This window comes from Cynara cardunculus (assembly GCF_001531365.2).
Source record: "Cynara cardunculus var. scolymus isolate 2C chromosome LG 8, CcrdV1, whole genome shotgun sequence".
In the NCBI taxonomy this organism is placed as follows: Eukaryota; Viridiplantae; Streptophyta; class Magnoliopsida; order Asterales; family Asteraceae; genus Cynara; species Cynara cardunculus.
This window is the reverse complement of record NC_037535.1, coordinates 4,959,093-4,979,845: the sequence shown is the minus strand read 5'-3', so window position 1 is coordinate 4,979,845 and position 20,753 is coordinate 4,959,093. Positions and strand designations below refer to the sequence as shown.

Sequence of the window (20,753 nt, the reverse complement as noted above, 5' to 3'; positions counted from 1 at the left end):
GCCTTAACCTCACCAAAGTCAAAATTACGGATGTGCTATTTTATATACGGAAAAAGAACATCAAACGGAAATTTTGTAAACGACATAAGGATGATAAAGATCGCAAATCCTGCCAACTATATATGCGATTGCTGAAAGATTTAGCTTAGAGTTGTGAACAAAACCTATATCATAACGTCTCATGTGATTGAACCAGATAAAGTTCAAGATCACTCGTTTCCAACTTTTTTAAAAAATAATTTAATTTGATATATTAAAAAATTTAAACATTTTCCACACATCACTTCCTTTCGCATTTTAGCTTTATAAAAAGTGTTTCATTCACACAATGACAACTTACTTTGAATTATTTTTTTTTAATTTAAAAAATGCATTTTTTTACATAAAATAATATTATACTCTAAATTTTGTTATTTTATATTCAAATACATGGTTTAAAATGGACAATCAATTATAATAATATAGAAATTAATTAACTTAAAATATATTGGTATTATAATAATATATAGAAAATACAAAAAACGTTTATAATATATAGGGATGAGCAGCGAAATCGGGTACCTGTTTGCGGAACCAGAACCGTCGGTTTCGGAACTGGAACCAATATGAGTGGTTCCGGTTTCGATTCCTAAAATACGGAACCGATTGAGAACGGTTCCGGTTCTCAGTTTTTCGGAACCGTTACCCGCCGGGTACCCGGAACCGGCGGTTGTTTTTCAATAAAAAATAATTGATTTTTTTCAATACCAAATTTATATTAAGTTACATCTTCAAATGACGTGGACCACGCGGTCATCTTCATTCTTCATCTACTTTCTAGTTCTACTAAACTACAGTTCGTAGTATGTAATCGTTAAGTTTTGAACATTTACAATTATAGTATATAATCGTTAAACTTTGAACATTTTCTATTAGTCTATTATGTTTTGTAATCGTTAAAACAATATTTGTAATCATTATTCCGTATAATTTGTATTCTTGTTTATTTAATTTAGTGTTTTGGCAATATTTTATTTTTATTTCTAAATAACAAAATTTTAATATTTTAGGAAGCGGGTACCCGGAACCGGAACCGGTTCCCGGCGGTTCCGGTTCCGGTTCAAAAAATTCAAGAACCGCTCTAACCGGTTCCGGTTTCAATATCTCAAGAACCGCCGGTTCCGGTTCCTGTCAAAAAGGACGGGTACCCGCCTATGCTCACCCACAATAATATATATTAATTGTAATTTCAGCATCAAGTGCGTGTAAAATTAATTTTAAATTTGTTGTACAATTAAAAGAATGTTACAATTTCATACCAACCATTTTGTAAAGTAAATATTTTATTCAAATAAAGAAAGTCAGAAAGCGAAAAGTTGAAGGGGTGAAAATGAAACATTCCATACGTAAAAGATGCTTACGCGAATATTCCACTTTACCCCCCTATTAAATTTAAATCATTTTGAATAATTATTTTCTATATTAAAACATTATTAACGTAACAAATTACCAAACCAATCCTGAATTATTTCTTATTTTAGAAAATCAAAATTATTTTAGTTTTTTAGATGTTGTTTGTTTATCTCTTAATAGTTTCATTAAGAGACAACTTCTGAATCTTTAAGAGGTGAATTTTGTTTGACAGAAAAAAAATCCGTCTCTTAATAGTTCTAAAACCATTTGAATGATTTGTATCATAGGTCTCTCTTAACCATTCAACGCCCTAATTTCATTAAAGACAATTATCAAGCAATTATATTTTATTTTGCATTATATCATGAGAGTCTTTTAATTATTTTGTACCAAATAATTCAACAATTGCCAAACGGTCTCTTAAATTTAAATTTAATTTTTGAAATAAAAATTCCCCATTTTTTGAAATAAAAACGTATATAAAATTTATGGGATAAATCAATTTCCAACGTTGAGGAATTAAATAAAAATTATTATTTCTTATTTTAGAATTATGTAATTATTCAGTTTTATGGATGGTGCACCACTATTGCTTGTGTCAGCCACTTTTACAGAGCTGAAAATACTAAAGCCAGAAAAAGCATAATCTTTTAATGCGTAAGTTACAATATTTCACTGCAATATGAAATGGATTTAGTAATTATTGGTCTGTGAAAGAGATCATGTTGTCTCTCTTCATTCAAATCTCGTCTATTTATCATTTCGAGGTGGAAGCGGCATTTGCCACCCATAAAATCCGAGAGAGGTTCAGCACCAAAATCTCTCTTCAATTCCTTCTTCTCTCCTTTGATCTTCGTTTTTTGGCCAATCGCCGACGTCCTCCTCCGACACAAAAAGTCATGGGGACGACAATTCTTTCAGATCTCGGCACTGAAATCGTTATCCCAATTTGCGCACTTGTTGGAATTGTCTTCTCTCTCTTCCAATGGTATCTAGTCTCTCAAGTCAAGCTCTCTCTGGAGAAACCGGCCGCCGGCGACAAGAACGGGTTCACGGAAGCATTGATTGAGGAAGAGGAAGGAATCAACGACCACACCGTCGTTCAAAAATGCGCTGAAATTCAGACAGCTATTTCTGAAGGTAATAACATTATGTTAGTAATTTTAGTTAAAAAATTATCTCGAAATCGATATCTGCGATTTTGTGGTTATGATTTTTTATTCCGCAATTGGAATATTCCGTTCAGTTGTTTATATTATACTCGATTCGTTGCATTTTTTTGCTATTTGAGTTGTGTTGTTTTAATTTGCATAATTGCATTCCTTTTGATTTCTGATTGAAGCTTGTTTATTATGCTTACATATTATAATTACTTGAATTTTGTTGCAAGTAATGATGCAGTTTGGTGGGATTTTTTATTCAAATTGAGATCTACCTTTCCTTTATTAAACTACAATATATTTGCGGTGGTGGTGGATGAATCCATGGAAATACGATTTATTTTATATACACATGTAAGTAGAGTTCGATGCAAGTGTTCCCATGGTTGATGTTAAAATGGTGGTCGCCATGGTTAGGGACCTTCGACATTGATTAAATCTTGAGTAATGGGATCCCACCAAAGTCGGTGGCGGGGTTGTCGGTGGCTCATAGTTATAGGGTTTAAATGAATATTTGTTGTTATATACGAGCGGGGTCTTTGAATTTATGCAATTTTAATGATTCAAATGCGATGTTGTTTATAGATCTGGTATATTTGCGAATAGAAAAATGGATGTACCAGGAGTTCGTACCGACAGTTTTATTCTTCATGTGTGGTTAGAGAAGAAAGCAATAGTTACCCAAATTGTGGGTAAAGGTTGTCTCATGGTACACTGAATAACAGTTTGACATGACTTTTATATCGGTATTCGAGATTGTTTATAAAAATAACTTATTGACTTATTTCGATGTGGTATCGGTAATAAGCATTTTTGAATGCTTGGATAAATAACTTATACCGGTGCCAAACCGGTAATAAAGAGTTTTTAAAGAAGTTAAATTCTTATGACTTATAATAAGTTGATAAGTGCTTTTGTAGAAAAATATAAATTGTTTTAAATAAACAATCCAAACATCTATGTAAAACAAATTATAAATAGAGTGACCCATGGAATAAGGTGGAATAAATTTATATTTTTTGAGTACACCGTCAAAAGAAAACATTTTCTTTTTTTAAATATCAAATATGTACTTTTCTTCTTTACATTTTATCAATTATTTTAAATTTAAGTTGTTTAATTTTATCTTTTTTAAACTTTTATTGTTTTTCTATATTTTGATGAACTTATGTAATTTATTAAATATTAATAATAAACAAATAATATAGAAAATGTATAATAAAAACTTGAAATTAATAAATTTTATATTTTGATGTCATTTTAATTGTCATGATAAAAACTTTCTAATGATATATTTTATTAAATAAATATTTATTTTATTATAATTTAATAAATTACATAAATTAATTAAAATATGAAAAAATACAAAAAGGGGTAAATTGTATTTTTCCATTCGAGTCCTATCTCACCTGAACAACTATGTCCTAGTACCAAATGCATCTTCACTACACACACAATATATATATATATATATATATATATATATATATATATATATTATGGGTTCAAAATAGAACACCTTTATTTTATGAAAAGGAAAAAACATTCTTATCAAATGTGATAATACATGTGAAACAACATGGTGGTTTGTGGGCGACCAATACCCTAAAGGTCATACATGTTTCTAATTTAATATTACATGTGATGGACTAGAATTTCGTATATGATTGACTATGAGTAAAAGAGTGTTATCATTTTTTCCGTAAAATCATAATTTTATCCTAGCTCGTGGAGCGGCATACCGAAAAAAAGGACCCAAAGATTCCCAGAGTAAGAACCATCATATCATCATTTATTCGACAAATAGACTTGTTAAAGTAGTTCAACACATTTTTGTACGTCAAATAGATTGTGGAATCTTTCTATGAAAAGGTATAAAAAAAACAATAGGCTAGACGTAAATCAATGAAAATAAGAAGAGCCGATGATATAGAGAACCTCAAAGTGGCTCTATTTCATTATATTCCATCCATATCCCAATTCCATTCATAGAGGTTGTGTAATGCTTACTCTCAAACCTTTCATTTACACAATATATCACTTACAACATATATCACTATCAAGAGGTAATTCCATAGATGATCAATATGACAAAAGTGTTCTAGTTTGAACTCAGTTCTGTCTCTATATGTATGTATTTATGATTTATGATTTACATTTATGTTAAAAGTGCTTATGTTAATATAAACACCTTTTTTGTATTTCAATAATTGTCTATATACTAATAACAATGCGGTACTTAGTACTATCAGTAGATATTCATGACAAAATAAATCTTATATTACCCTTTTGGATCTGATTTGAGTACGCATGTAAGGTGGAAGTACTTTGGTTTAAGCTGAAGCATTGAACTCAAGATTATGTTTTTCGTTGGAAATTTAATTACTTTGTTTTTTCTTTTCTCTTGATTTTGCAGGAGCAACTTCCTTTCTATTCACTGAATACCAATATGTTGGTATTTTTATGGTCATTTTCGCTGGTCTCATCTTCGTATTCCTCGGCTCTGTCGAAGGATTCAGCACGAGTAGCCAAGTATGCACATACGACGCCACCAAGATGTGCAAGCCGGCTCTAATGACAGCAGTCTTCAGCACTGTGTCTTTCGTGCTTGGTGCCATCACATCGGTCATCTCCGGCTTTCTTGGAATGAAAATTGCTACATACGCTAATGCCAGAACTACCCTCGAGGCAAGGAAGGGTGTCGGGAAGGCCTTCATTGTCGCATTCCGATCTGGTGCAGTCATGGGGTTCCTTCTTGCTGCAAATGGTCTTCTTGTATTATATATTACCATCAACCTCTTCAAGATTTATTATGGTGATGATTGGGAAGGTCTTTTTGAGTCTATAACTGGTTATGGACTTGGTGGTTCTTCCATGGCTCTTTTTGGTAGAGTTGGTGGTGGTATCTATACAAAGGCTGCTGATGTTGGTGCTGATCTTGTTGGTAAGGTTGAGAGGAACATCCCTGAAGATGATCCCAGAAATCCCGCGGTAATTTTTTTTTCTGAATCCGGTTTTATGGGTCGGGGGACACTACTTTTTCATTCGTTTCTTATCCAAGAAATGGTAATTTGTGCAGGTTATTGCTGATAATGTTGGTGACAATGTTGGGGATATTGCTGGTATGGGGTCTGATCTTTTTGGCTCATATGCGGAATCCTCTTGTGCTGCTCTCGTTGTTGCTTCCATTTCCTCATTCGGGAGTACCCACGATTTCACTGCAATGATGTACCCTCTTATTGTGAGCTCTGTGGGCATCATTGTTTGCTTGATCACCACCTTGTTCGCCACCGATTTCTTTGAAGTCAAAACCGTTAAGCAAATTGAGCCTGCTTTGAAAAACCAACTCATCATTTCAACCGTGCTGATGACTATTGGTATCGCGCTTGTTAGTTGGGTTGCTCTTCCTTCTAGTTTCACAATCTTCAATTTTGGAACCCAGAAAGTGGTTAAAAACTGGTAAGCTCGACGTGTGTGCTTTTTCGAGAAAATGAGAAATTTTATTCGCGAAAGTTTACACTTTTGTAATGTGATGCAGGCAGTTGTTCTTGTGCGTTTGTGTTGGTTTGTGGGCTGGTCTTATTATTGGATTCATAACCGAGTACTACACTAGCAACGCTTACAGGTACGGTTTTGGACCCAAAATGAGAGTGTGTTTATTTGTTTGTTATCTACGAAAGAACTGATTCCGGCTAACTTGACTGTTTGTTTTAGCCCCGTGCAAGACGTTGCTGATTCTTGCCGTACTGGAGCTGCTACAAATGTTATATTTGGTCTTGCTTTGGGATACAAATCCGTTATCATCCCCATTTTTGCAATTGCAGTCAGCATTTTTGTTAGTTTTACCTTTGCTGCCATGTACGGTGTTGCTGTAGCGGCTCTTGGGATGCTGAGCACCATCGCCACCGGTTTGGCCATTGATGCATATGGTCCCATCAGTGACAATGCAGGAGGTATTGCTGAAATGGCGGGGATGAGCCACAGAATTCGTGAGAGGACCGATGCCCTTGATGCTGCTGGAAACACCACCGCTGCTATTGGCAAGGTACAATTCTTTTTGAACTATATAATATTTCTATACGGCAAAACTCGCATATCCTTTGACTGCCAAGGAGGTGGGCCAATGACCCTTCGGCTAGGTACTTTTGACCCTGATTTTAATGGCATTTTCTTTGTGCCAGGGTTTCGCCATTGGTTCAGCGGCGCTTGTATCTTTGGCTCTTTTTGGTGCGTTTGTGAGCAGGGCCGAGATTACAACCGTAGATGTTTTGACCCCAAAAGTTTTTATCGGTTTGCTCGTGGGCGCCATGCTTCCATACTGGTTCTCGGCCATGACAATGAAGAGCGTGGGAAAAGCAGCGCTTAAGATGGTTGAAGAAGTTCGTAGGCAATTCAACGAGATTCCCGGCCTCATGGAAGGCACTGCTAAGCCCGACTATGCCACCTGTGTGAAAATCTCCACCGATGCCTCCATTAAAGAGATGATCCCTCCTGGTGCTCTTGTTATGCTAACTCCCCTCATTGTTGGGATTTTCTTTGGTGTCGAAACGCTTTCTGGTGTTCTTGCAGGATCTCTCGTCTCTGGTGTACAGGTACTGCTAAAAGATTTCATCTTTTTTGTCGGGTTTGATTTAGTCTAAGCGATATAATTGGGGGAAAATGTGGAAAAGAAGTAGCTTTTCAATAAGCCGGCTAACTGAATGGGTCTTTTTCAATAAGTTCAAGAAATAAACTAGCTTCTATGGTTGCGAAAAATGGGCTTAAACAAGTTTCTAAGTTGTTTACATGATGCAGATTGCTATCTCCGCATCGAACACCGGTGGTGCTTGGGACAACGCCAAGAAATATATCGAGGTACAACAAACAACACCCTTTTTCACAACAAACTCTAAAGTGGGGTGGGATCGTTACTGATTTGTGTTGGTAAATGTAGGCTGGTGTTTCTGAGCATGCAAAGACACTTGGACCAAAAGGGTCAGACGCACACAAGGCGGCTGTGATCGGAGACACGGTCGGAGATCCTCTAAAGGACACTTCCGGGCCATCGCTAAACATCCTGATCAAGCTCATGGCTGTTGAATCACTAGTGTTTGCTCCATTCTTTGCGGCCCACGGAGGCCTTCTGTTCAAGTTATTCTAGATCCTGATTATCGAAATTCATCCCAAGTTGTATGATGTGTTTTGTTTGTTTTTTTTTAGTCGTTTAGCATCTGTCGGTGCTCGTGTCCGTTTTGTTGTCGGCGATTAGCAAATTTTCCATTGGTACGATAATGTCGATCTGATGAGTTCGAAGATGGTAATAGTAGTATTATTCTTTTTTTTTTCCCAGGAAGGTAAATGATGTATCAATTGTTGGTTCAAGATACTTGCTATATGAAATGAACAACACACTTGATCTGAATTTTGGTTTCTTGATTTGGAAAGTTTAAATCATCTTAAACGTTTCATCTCCATTAGGGTGTATATTGTAAGGTACAACACCCATTTTGTGGCTTTCGCAAAGGTCTGAAAATGGCCGTCTTACTTTAAATTACGGGTATGAATCAGTTAGGACCGGTTATTAACGTTGTATTCTTGAATTTCAGTAGAAAATTAATGGAGTATGAGAGAGGACAAAATATGTCATTTATATAAATATACCCTTCTGCAATGTAATTTGGACAAAATATGTCATTTTTTATGATAGATTTTGTTTGAAAAATATTTATTTTGTTAATAATTTAATCAAAATATATAAAAAATCTAAAGAACTCATTATATGGGTAAATTAATTATTTTATCTGTTATGTATTGTATAATTCTGTCTTACTAAATATTAAACAACTATATTGTTCTGCTTTATTCTGTCATCTATATCTGCTTACCAAACACATTCATAAAACCAAATTTGTTTATATATGATAATTAAGTAAATAAAATAGTTAAGAAATATAGACTAAAAAATATCACGATTTTTAAATTAATATTAATTACATGGTTTTTATCGAAAGAAACCCCAATTTGTTTTAGGTTATTTTATTATTTTTAGTGGGTAGTTAATTTAATTAAATAAAAAATAAAATAAGAAATGAAAAAACAGGAATATTGTGTTTTTCTTCTTCTGAAGAACCCACGGGTATCCATAATCCATTTTCTTTCTCAGTTTCAGCCATGGCTACCAAGGATTCACTTCCTGTGAAAACTGCACAGCAGATGGCCATCGATGGAGATCAACCACCTTCCAAATACATCTTCAATAACAACACCATTTACGCCAATTTTGGCCCTTTGGAAACCTCTCCTCCATTTGCTCCGGTGCCGATCATTGATGTCACCCGTTTATCATCAACTTCCGATCAAAATGATCGGAAAACTGAACTAGCTAAACTCCGATCAGCACTCACCACCTGGGGTTGTTTTCAGGTCCATTTTCTTTTTTCATTTTCAAAAAGAACTTGATTTCTGCTACTTTGTAATCATCACCTTGAAAAATACGATCTTTAAGGGTGGTCAAAAATCCAACTGGGATTGTTGTTACAGTTCTTGATTTCCTTCAATTTCTTGAAATTCAAGACTTCTTGATCATATTTGGTACTCAAATTCAATAACCTTTTATGTTATATATATATATATATATATATCAGGCGGTGAATCATGGGCTTGCAGATTCGTATCTAGACAACATCCGACAAGTGATCAACCAATTCTTCCAACTTCCATTGGAGAAGAAAAGAAAATGCTTGAGAGAAACTGGTTCCGTCGAAGGCTACGGAAACGACATGACATACGACGAGAATCAAGTTCAAGATTGGTGTGATCGTCTTTTTCTTCGAATTCTTCCCGAAGATGAACGGCAACTTCGTTTCTGGCCTGAAAACCCATCGAAATTTCGGTACCATTTTTGTGCATAGATAACTTGTACTCCTCAATCTGTTTGAAGCATCAATGGGTTGTACATTATGCAGGGAAACCATAGATGACTACACCAACAAGATCAAGTCTTTATCTGTGATCTTATTCGAGGCAATGGCGAAATCGCTTGATTTGGAAGAGAATTGTTTCGCAAAGTATTTTACGGAAGAACGGGATGTTTTGCAAGGCCGGTTTATCTTGTACCCACCATGTCCGACCCCGGATAAAGTGTTAGGTCTCAAAGCTCATTCGGATAGATCGGGCATTACTCTTTTATTGCAAGATCCGGGGGTCGAAGGGCTTCAAGTATTGAACGATGGTAAATGGTACAACATTCCGGTGATCCGTGATGCTCTTTTTGTTAATCTTGGCGATCAAATGCAGGTAAAACCATAAAAGATTAATCCCGACAATATTTCAATTTGTGTTAAGATATGTGGAACCTTTTTGAATTTTCCTTCTACAAGAGCCTTAACAGAGCGAGTGGAGATTTCTAGATATCTACAGGTTTCATGATCTGTGTTTAGTTGATACGGGGGTCGGACAGTTTGGAACTACTTTAACAATTTATTCAGTACAACAAAGTGTTCAAGTGCTTAAATCCTTTGTACGTTTGATTTTTCAGATAATGAGTAACGGGATTTTCAAGAGCCCGGTTCATAGGGTTGTGACGAATACGAAGAAAGGGAGGATATCAGTGGCCATGTTTACGGAACCCGAACCGAACAAGGAGATTGGCCCTGTGGATGCGTTGGTTGATGAGAAGAGGCCGAGGGTCTACAAGACCGTCAAGAATTATGCCGTTTTTAACCACGAATGCTTTCAAAAAGGCGTTGTTGCTCTTGATGCCGTTAAAATCTAACATGTTTGTTGTAATCGATCGAGTTTAAAGATGTATTTAGAACTTCTAAAGCTCAGGCCCGTTCCTGACATTTTATAAGCCTTGGACGAACGTAAAAACATGGTCCACTGCAAGAAATAAGGTTTTTAGCAACGACTTTTGTTGTTGCTAAAAGTACATTTATGATCAGAAAGAGTATATAACAACAACATGTCGTCGCTATAACTTGTGACGGAAACATGTCTCGCTAAAAGGCGCACCGTCAAAGCTCATTTTTCTTGTAGTGACCCTCGGTAAGTACGAAAAGAAATTCAATAAATGTTTTTCATTAGTATAAAATTAAGTACAGGAAATGCTAATAATTTACTGTGGAAATAAATCTTATTTATCTTTATTATAGATATATAAGAGTACTTAAAATTTACGTACTTCTTATTAGGTAATTTGAATCCAAAAGTACATAAACTACGGTTGATAAACTTTTATAAAAAATAAGAACTCTTTTTAGTTCATAACAAGAAATATGTGTTATTTTGATATAAATAGAGAATTCGTGTAAATGAAGTAATCATGAGGGTCAGTGAGAGATCAATAATAAAAAAGATTATCAAAGTTTTCTAGACAAGTATACAAATGAGAATCCATAAGAATATAAAAGAAACGATGATCCAATAAGAATAAATAATGAATTAAACATATAATATTCTAGCTCACAAATGATTGTTTGAGCACTTAAATATAATATTGTGGTGTAGTGGAATCCCAATAAAGATACATAAGTCAAATAATTGATGAAAATATGTAAATTATATTTTTCTTTTTTATTTGCTCAACTAAAATAAGATGTTAAGATTAAAAGTTTATGGAACATGACATATATAAAATACATTACTAAATACATCTAGGAGAAAAAAATTATTGATCAATCAGAAAACCATAAAACACGTCATAAATTATAAGAACAATAGATTGATTGCCAAACAATAGTAAAATATTTTATGTAGAAGCAAAAATAGATTAAAATAGTCAACAAAAACAATTAAAACAACATAATCAAGTAGCAATAGTCAATAGAAGCAGAAATTGATAAAATTACTAACAAAAATATATAGCAATAGTAAGCACATAATCTTAACGTTGAATTGTTGAAGCACGAAAATAGTCAAACATATAGAGATAACAATAATCAATATCATTGGACCTTGTTGGAGATAAAAAAAATTAGAAGGACAATATACAATAGCATATAATCAATGACCAATTAATTTTTCTTTATTTTCCTCTCAAATGTAATTAGTTGATATATTTTTGGGCTCTTATTATCTACTAAATTCTTTTTGCCTCTTATTATATGCTACAATTTTTTGGATTTCTTAAATTTCTTAAATTCTTTTTTTTTTTGTATTTTAAGAGAAAAATTTGAACCCCTGATATTTTCGGGCCCTAGGCGTACCCATGCCGCCCTCCTAGGGACGGCCCTGTAAATGCTAAATAAGCCTTTCTTTTGGGTTTAAAACAATGGTTTTAGTATGTCATTTGTTTCTTGTGGTTTATGGGCTGTTTACCCAAATGTTTACTCGGTAAATGTTTATCTATAGGAGTCAACACTATAATTTACCTTGATGCTTAAGATTTTTATGCATCAAAACGTATTGAATGCAACAATTTACCGGGTAAGCACTTACCTGGGTAAGAGTCGTAATCTTCACTTACCGGGTAAGACTCTACATCATTCTCAGCTCTTACACGGTAAGATTTTTGGCCTTTGTCATGTTCATTCGATGAGAAAATTTATCCGGTAAACACTTATCAAACAAGCGTTTAGTAAACGACCTCATAGATTAAAATGGTAATTTGACTAAAATGTCAAAACCTCTTTTCAAGAAGCATGAATTTTATTTATAGAAATTCATCTTCTCACTTCTTTTATAGAGGATGAACACATTTGTGTGTGTTATTTCTAACTAGTACGGTATCTAAAACAATATAGATTACAGACAGTTAAAAGATGTATAAAAAGTCTGAAACCCGAACCAAGAAGCTTGAATCTAGTAAGCCCAAAACCTCGGCCCATACCTCAACTAAAAACCCGATTGGACCAAAAAACCTTCGAAATTAAGCCCGGGTTTTTGGAAAAGCCTGAAAAGTCCGATGAGGTTATTTTCACACCTTTTTTTACGTGTTGAAAACAATCTTGTACCCCTTTTATAGGCATGATTTTTTTTTTCACCTTTCATTACTCCAACGATTTGAGATAATCTTTCAAATTTATCTTTTTTTTTCAGTCAAAGAATTCTCAACAATTACAAATGTAAAATAAACATATATTAATAAACGTTATTTCATAAAAAATATTTCTATACATTTTAATGCAATATATGTAAGAGGTTGTTTACCGATACAAACTAGGCAAACAAGTTTTGGGTGAAAGTCGTCACGTTTACTTGTAATGTAAGGTAAGATTATTGGTCATCAAAATAATATGGTATAAGTTTCTGTTCTGATCTTTATCATTCTAATCGGGTAAAAGTCAGCACTCGCAATTATCTGTAATGTTCTTAGTTAGCGAAATGATATAATATGTGTTTAGTTACCAAACAATTACCAGATAAGATTCTTGGTAAAAGACAATAAATGTGTAGTTACCTGGGTTGGGTTCATGTGAGACCATATTGTTTTCCTGAGACTTACGAGACCAGTTTTTTACATTTGAAACTTCACAGCAAAACATTGTGAAAAAAGAAATCTGAACCTTTCACAGTAAAAACATTGTGATAGTTATCTTTGCAATGTTTTATTGTGGATTTTCAAGTGTAAAAGAGTGGTCCCACGGGTCTAAAGAAAACATTCTGTTTTCACGTGATCCAAGTCTTAAGGGTTGTTTGATTTCATATCAATTTAGTTCTAAATCTATTAAGTTGTCTGTAAGCATTAATCTGTTTAGATAAACTAAGATAAATTATTGTTTGATTTTTGTCCTGAATAACTAATCCAAATAATAAAAATAACCATTTTAACCTTATATCTAAATAAATATTGAATGAAAATGTAATAAATATTTTACATGACAAAAAATTAAATATTATGATTTATTTAACAACAAAAATAATATGAATTAATTAAAATAACAAAAAAATAATATAAATTTTAACGAGTTCATAACACAGTATTTAATAACTTAAAATATATTTAAAATAATAAAGTATTCTTGTTTTATTACATTTTTTGATTTAGGCATATTGGTAAATTATTTTAAAGAGATGTTGATCAAAAATTGTAGGACAAGGGTAGTTTTGGAAAAAAAATTAACTTAATGCAATCTATATCTATATATAAAGCAGAAACTTGGCCTGCTGACGTGTCATCATCTCATACCAAGATTCCTCACTTCCTTTTTTTTCCTCCTTTTTTCCTTTTTTTTCCTTTTTTTAACCATTCCAACCTTAAACCTTCAGCCTTCCAACCTTAAACCTTCAGTTACGTTTTCCCTTCTTTCTTCTCCATTGATAATCGCCGTCGCACCTCCACAGCCTTCTGTCCTTGCCGCACCTCCATCGCCTGCTAATGCTAACAGTCCGACATGACTGGTTTCGGGTCGCCGCCGAACACGTTGACTGAACCCGTGTGGGATACGATGAAACGAGATCTTTCGAGGATTGTTAGTAATTTGAAGTTAGTTGTTTTTCCGAATCCATTTCGTGAGGATCCGGGAAAGCTTTGCGATATTGGGATCTTTGGGGGCCGTTTTTCTTCATTGTGTTTCTAGGGCTCGTTCTATCTTGGTCCGCCTTGGTAAAGAAGGTGTGTTCTCTTTCTATTGTATCATGTTGTTTCATTTTAAATTTTAGGGCAGTGTACTAAATGATAGTGAGTTGAATATAATAATCCCTCTGTTTTATGTAAATCTCATTCAAAGTATTGATAGTGAGTTGAATGTAATAATCCCTCTGTTTTATGTAATCTCATTCAATATGTTTGTGTGTATGTATATGCTATTCTTGGTTTAGAGTGAATTCTTGCTTAAAAACTTGAAATAGGTTGTGAAAATTATGCATCTCTACATATTTCTTCCTTCTCTTAATGGTGGCCTTGAAATTTGATTATTTTCTTCTATCAACAGGAAAAGGGTGTTGATATGTTATGCAAATTTTATTATCTTTTTCATGGATGCAAATCTCAAGGACCTTCATGATCACATGGAATCTATTCTTTCCAAATCATTAAGTTTGAATGAAAAAGATGTGACAAGGGTGTTAAGATCCCTAAGTTTTGATGATCATCGTGGTTCTTGCAAGCTTGCAAAGATGAGATCATTTGGTTCAAGTAGGATGATTGGAGGGTCTCTAAGCTTGCAAAGATTAGATCAAATGTTCTTCTAATGAAGAATACTACACACCTGCAGCAAGTCCTGAAGCAAAGAGGATTGTATCACCAAAGCCACTCATGAACCCTGATATGGCTGCAGTCAAGCTGCAGAAAAAATATAAAAGTTTCAGAACCAGAAGACAGCTAGCTAATTGTGCAGTCTTGGTGGAGAAAAGATGGTTAGTATTCTTTGATTTGTTAATGGTAGTTTGCATGGATTCTTTTCACTGTTTATGCATAGAGGATGAACCAAATGGACCCGACGAAAATGGTTGAAAGAATTGTGTAATGTTGTAGGGTATTAGTTTGAGACGGGTAGTTTTAGTAATTTACCAATCTTACGGCATCTTCCACCTATTTTGATGCAACATGAAAAAAATGCATTTTACCTAACTTCCTGTCCCAATTTAATGTTATGCCAAAAGTGCGAACCAATCGTAGTGTTTTTATGATACATTTTTCTAAGCAACTATCCACCACATTTTACGCAGTTGGAAGCTTTTAGATTTTGTTGTGCTGAAATGCAGCTTCGTGTCATTCTTTGAAGTGGAGAAACCAGAAACCGCTGTTTCACGTTGGTCGCCTTTCTTACGTTAAACTCTTTCCTTCTTCCTCCTTTAATTTATCTACTTTGCCTTCTCCACACCTTTGGTGTATCAACTACTAAGRGTTCCCAAACTTGTGATCACCAAGTAAGAGAGTGAATATGATTTATCTACAAATTACACTTCCATGCTGAAATCGTGTTTTCAGGGCCTGTTTTGGCCTCTTTCCTTCTTTCTCCTTCAATTTGTCTATTTTCCCTTCTCTACACCTTTGGTGCAAAACTACCAGGGGTTCCCAAACCTATGATCACCAAGTAAGAGAGTGAATGTGATTTATCTGAAGATTATATTTTCATGCTGAAATTGTCAAATTATGTTGGTTCTATTCCCTATATGAGTTGGTGTTCTTTTTGAATTCTCATTCTGTGGAGATGCTCTTTCTTTTAATTATAAGGTTGGACAACAAGTGGATGAGGTGTATGGTGATGAGTTATGGTGCATCTCTGATTTAAGGTATGTGGATTTCTGTTTTGGATTTTGATATTGGGGAAATAAGGTGGTTGGTTATTATTAATATTATTTTTGGTAAATGGTGGTTGAGTGTGAAGAGAATTTGGATGAAGAATGGTGTTGAAATATGTGATTTTTCATGGTGTAAACCACCTATGCTTCTGTTGAATCAGCTTGATCTGCTCAATTTGAATGTTTTAAAACTTTGGGTTGCTATTTTGGGCCACCTTGGACTTTGGAGATGTCTCTCATATGGTTGGCAAAAGCAAACTTTATTATAAAAATATTAATATATCATATTTTTTTTATGAATTCACAATAATGTTGAATAGGCTGTTTGCCTGTTTGCATCACAAGAATTCACAATGACACTAAAAATCTAAATTTATATCTCTTTTCTTTCTCTTTGTCTGTGTTCGCTAAAAAAATATATGCTAACAAATGAAAACTTTTATGTATGTGTGTGAATTTGTGATTGAATAATGATTAATCATTTACGACTTTTGTGGCAACCACTTTGACTTTTTAATKGAATCGACACTTATTTTACCCTCATATCATTTTTAAACGAGCAAAGTTGGATAATCTCCTTGAATTCTAGATTTGTTAATGGTAGTTTGCATGGATTCTTACTGTTTATGCATAGAGGATGAGTTCAAAAGGACCCGACGAAAATGGTTGAAAGAATTGTGTAATGTTGTAGGGTATTAGTTTCAGACAGGCAGTTTTAGTAATTTACCAATCTTACGGCATCTTCCAACTATTTTTGATGCAACATGAAAAAAATGCATTTTACCCAACTTTTTGTCCCAATTTAATGTTATGCCAAAAGTGCGAACCAATCGTAGTGTTTTTATGATACWTTTTTCTAAGCAACTATCCACCACATTTTACGCAGGTGGAAGCTGTTAGATTTTGTTATGCTAAAATGCAGCTCGGTATCATTCTTTGAAGTTGAAAAAACAGAAACCGTTGTTTCGCGTTGGTCAAGAGCAAGAACCCGAGCTGTGAAGGTACCCATCTTTTCAAGAAATAGATGCATAACCAAACGAGCTAATATATCCCACTCAGAAGGGGTTAAATTGGTTGTTTTTGTTTTTCTAAACATGTATATTTATTTCTCAAATGGCAGGTTGGTAAAGGCTTGTCAAAAAACGAAAAGGCACGTAACTTTCTTTACAACATTGGCTCGAGGCCGTAAGTCTTCACTCTATGATTAAATTGTCTTCCAATGTCATGTTTCTTATTAAATTTATGTATCAAACTCTAATATACCACCTTCTTATCAAAACAAATTGATCCTCGACATCGCTACGGTCATAATCTTCAATTGTATTATATGCCAAATGGCTTCATTGTGAGAGTAGACAACCCTTTTTCTACTGGTAAGATTAAACCTACCTTAATGATAGATAATAGCGTGCTCGAAACATATGAAMGTGKCCAAAGTTCTAACTGCTCATACTATATCTCAGGCTCGACATATGGGAAGGGAAGGAGGTGAATCTTGAACAATGCCCGCGCCTAAAGCTTCAGCAACAATGCATCAAGTATCTCGGACCTGTAAGTTTTATAAAATTTATACATATGGGTATAAATATCCTACTTGTTTTTGTCCTCATGGCTTTAGCACAACGGGTATGGAGGTACGGGGTTTAACTCCAGTCACAAGGCCCGGGCTATTTCAGGAAAAGGCCCGGGCCTTTCAAGTCTGATTTTAGTAAGCAAAGAAAGAGCCCGGCCTTTTCCAGGAACATGCTTAGGGTGTCAAAATAGGCTCCGATTGGGTTTTTCAGACTGGATTTAAAAATCTATCAGCTTTATGACTATATCTTCCTGTTTGAAAAACAAACATGATGTCATACTATGTTCACCAGAAAAATTTAAGCCATTCATGAATCTATGCTTGAGAAAAGATCTTTGCGACCGATATATCCTACATATGATGTTTGTGATTTGCAAGACAAAGTAAATAGGAATAACGTATTTGAGAAAGGTGTTGATGTTTAAGACAATTATATGAAGTATAAGTCTGCTAGGAGTGGTGCAAAAGCCACAATAGCAAACGTGTCATTATTTTTCTAACACTATTATGCCTCTTTTAACAATTGCATCAGCTATTTGATAAGGAATCCATAAAAGAATCACACAGTAGGTAAACCTCCTGCATTTTTTATCCAACTTCTTTGTAACCGTAACTATGGTTAATGACACATTCTAATTTTCATTAATAGACTTGATGAATACCTTTTCAACTTCTCTTGTAATCGTAACAAAATTAATTATGGCTCTTAATCTTCATTATGATACTTGATCAGGTTTTCCCAACTTCTTTGTAACCACAAGCAAAATTAATGATTTTAAAACATTGTATTCCATGTTCCCAACATAAATAGTAGTTTAGTTACTTCCCTACTATCACTTGCATCTTTTTATTTTTGGAACTCAACATCATCTTAGATTAATGGAGTTCACTCATCTAAAAAATCTCAAAAATGATAACAATAATATCATCATAAGGATAAGGATTTGTAGGATGTGGGAATCCTTGAAGAGCAAAAAAGGAGGAGAATTAATTAGCCTTGACATGATTCTTATCGATGAAGAGGTAAGTCAAAGTGATTATGTTTTTTTTGTTCTACATATTTACACTTTCGCATATAATTAATATAAAATTGGTTTTTTTTAATTGTAGGAAAATCTGATTCATGCAAGCATCTGGAGCGGTCTTGTCCCAAAATTTAGGACTCTATTGCATGAGGGTGTTCTATATGAAATTAAAAATTTCAAAGTTGTTCCAAGTGTTGAGAATTTCAGGCCTCTTGCAAATGATATCAAGATCATCTTCCAAAAATTCACTTCCTTAAAAAAATTAGAAGAAGATACCGTGAGCATCCCTGAAAATGGCTTCCAATTTATTTCAGCCGGTTTAGTGCACTCGCATGTCAATGACGACACATTTTTATTAGGTATTTTGAACCCTTTGCATATTCCATTTTATTACTAAATTTATATTTATGAATTGAACTTCTATTGATTTAAGTTCTTAATATATTATAGACGTTATTGGATGTATACAAGCTGTTGGTCACATTGAAACTGTTGGAGTGGGTTGGAAAAAAAGAGATGTGGAGATTATCACCGGTTAGTAAGTATTTAAATATTTAGTATATTGTATAATCGATAGTTGATCATAGCTATTGTTCACTACTTGTCTAATATATATGTTTATTGGTTTGTGAATAAACAATTGCGAAGACATTTTATTCTTATACTATTTAATATGATGATTTTCAGCTCGATTACAACAAGAGTTGCTTTGTGGGGTAAACTGGCCGAGGATTTTTGATGCCACCGCTGTGAAAATGAAAGCTGCTACAGGACCTGTCATTCTCATTGTCACATGTACAAGGGTAAAAACTTTCCAAGGTATGTTTCGTTACTTATAAAATCGATTAATTCATGGATAAAATATTACATTTCAAATTAAAAAATTTGCTTACATTTTCTAACAATGTTTGCTTATATCTTCGCAATGGCAGGTGTTGTCTATTTTGCTACCACAAGCGCTAGCAAAATATTCATAAATTTAAGGATAAACTATGTTTCTTCTTTAATTGAAAGATTCACAACTGTTGCAAATGGAGTCCACTTTATAGAAAACGCGAATGAGAAAAAGCGTCGTGATGAAGATATGCATCTAGAAAGGATGATGATTAATGACCTATTATGTGCTACTTGGGATAAAGACATGAAGATGCTATCCTAACTTGTCCAACATTCTACAATTTTTCCTTTTTCTCATACATTAATAAAATATTTTAATAACTACATCTTTTTTAATAATGTGTACACTTTAGGTTCCCTTCATAATTGTTAGAGGAACAATCACCTGCATAGTTCCCTCATTGGGATGGTTTTACAAGGGATGCAAAGTTTGCTACAAACAACTAACCACCATAGACGGTGGTTATTTTTGTGGAAATTGCAAGGCAGAATATGAATTTCCTCTTGTGTTGTAAGTCGATGTCTTCACTTTTTTACATCATTTTATTAATGTTAGTTCACCGTGTAAAAGATTTCATAGCCACTAATTTTATATGTATTCTTTAGGTATAAAATACACATAAGAATCAAAGACGAGACTGGGAAACCAGTTGTGTTTTGTTCAATATTGTTGCTGAAAGAGTGCTTGACACTTCAGCACACAAATTGCTTAACAAACAACCACTAGGTAGTGATGACGTTCCAGCAGAGGTTCATACCCTCGTCGGAAAAGAATATGTCTTTAAACTAAAACTAAATGAGTACAATATTATACATGGATGCGAAGATTTTACAGTGACTAGCCTATGGATTTCTGATGAGCAAATACAAAAAGATTGTGACACTGAAAATGTTAGAAAGGTTAGTTATAAATTATGTTCATGTAACTTCTTTGAATATGTCATYACTTTATGCAATGTTCTTTTTGGCTTTATTAGGGAAAAAGACTCTCATCCAAATTTGAAAGCACTTCTCGAAAGGGGGAGAAACCGGTTGCAAAGGTTTGTATGGTTTTTTGTAAATTACAATTGCATTTCAAATATTCTAAATCACTTGTGTTTTTGCAACAAAATCTTATTACCCAATAAATATCTTGTAGGATTTAGAAGTTACTTTTGTTGCTTCTGCGGAGGATGAGAAAACAAGTGATGATGAAACACTATCACCAACCAAGAAGAAAAAAAGAGTTTTTGAGGACGATGAGGAAGGTTTTGGCAACTAAATGATTGCTTTTATGGCGAATAAAAGATAGCTTTTATCTCCATTTCCATGATGTTAGATTATTGATAGACTAATTTCTTGCAATATTTTTTTTATTGTTACGTGTTTCTTTTTGTTTTTGAACTTGTTGATTTTAATAGATATTGCTTCGCTACACCATTAATCTATTATATTTAAATCAGTTAATCACTATCATCTATTCCCTCAAATTACTTAGATCATGTACCTAAAATAGATTTAGAAAATTAAGTAAGAAATTGATAAAATAAAATAAATATAAAA

At 33.8% G+C, this 20,753-nt stretch overlaps 2 protein-coding genes and 1 pseudogene across 2 annotated transcripts; all 3 read left to right on the top strand.

The window, feature by feature from the left end:
• Nucleotides 1–2,163: 2,163 nt before the first annotated feature.
• LOC112516456 (pyrophosphate-energized vacuolar membrane proton pump-like) lies at nt 2,164–7,961 on the top strand. Its single transcript, XM_025123504.1, has 8 exons — nt 2,164–2,532; nt 4,969–5,543; nt 5,632–6,011; nt 6,091–6,177; nt 6,267–6,597; nt 6,734–7,144; nt 7,347–7,406; nt 7,486–7,961. Exons 1-8 carry the CDS (start codon nt 2,292–2,294, stop codon nt 7,690–7,692), a joined length of 2,292 nt encoding a protein of 763 aa, XP_024979272.1. The 5' UTR covers nt 2,164–2,291; the 3' UTR covers nt 7,693–7,961.
• Nucleotides 7,962–8,702: 741 nt separating this feature from the next.
• Nucleotides 8,703–10,444, top strand: LOC112517334 (protein SRG1-like). Its single transcript, XM_025124731.1, has 4 exons — nt 8,703–8,954; nt 9,176–9,423; nt 9,497–9,827; nt 10,069–10,444. The coding sequence occupies exons 1-4, from the start codon at nt 8,703–8,705 to the stop codon at nt 10,303–10,305; spliced, it is 1,068 nt and encodes a 355-aa protein (XP_024980499.1). The 3' UTR covers nt 10,306–10,444.
• A 3,420-nt stretch (nt 10,445–13,864) lies between these two features.
• On the top strand, nt 13,865–18,043 carry LOC112516846 (annotated as a pseudogene).
• Nucleotides 18,044–20,753: the final 2,710 nt, after the last annotated feature.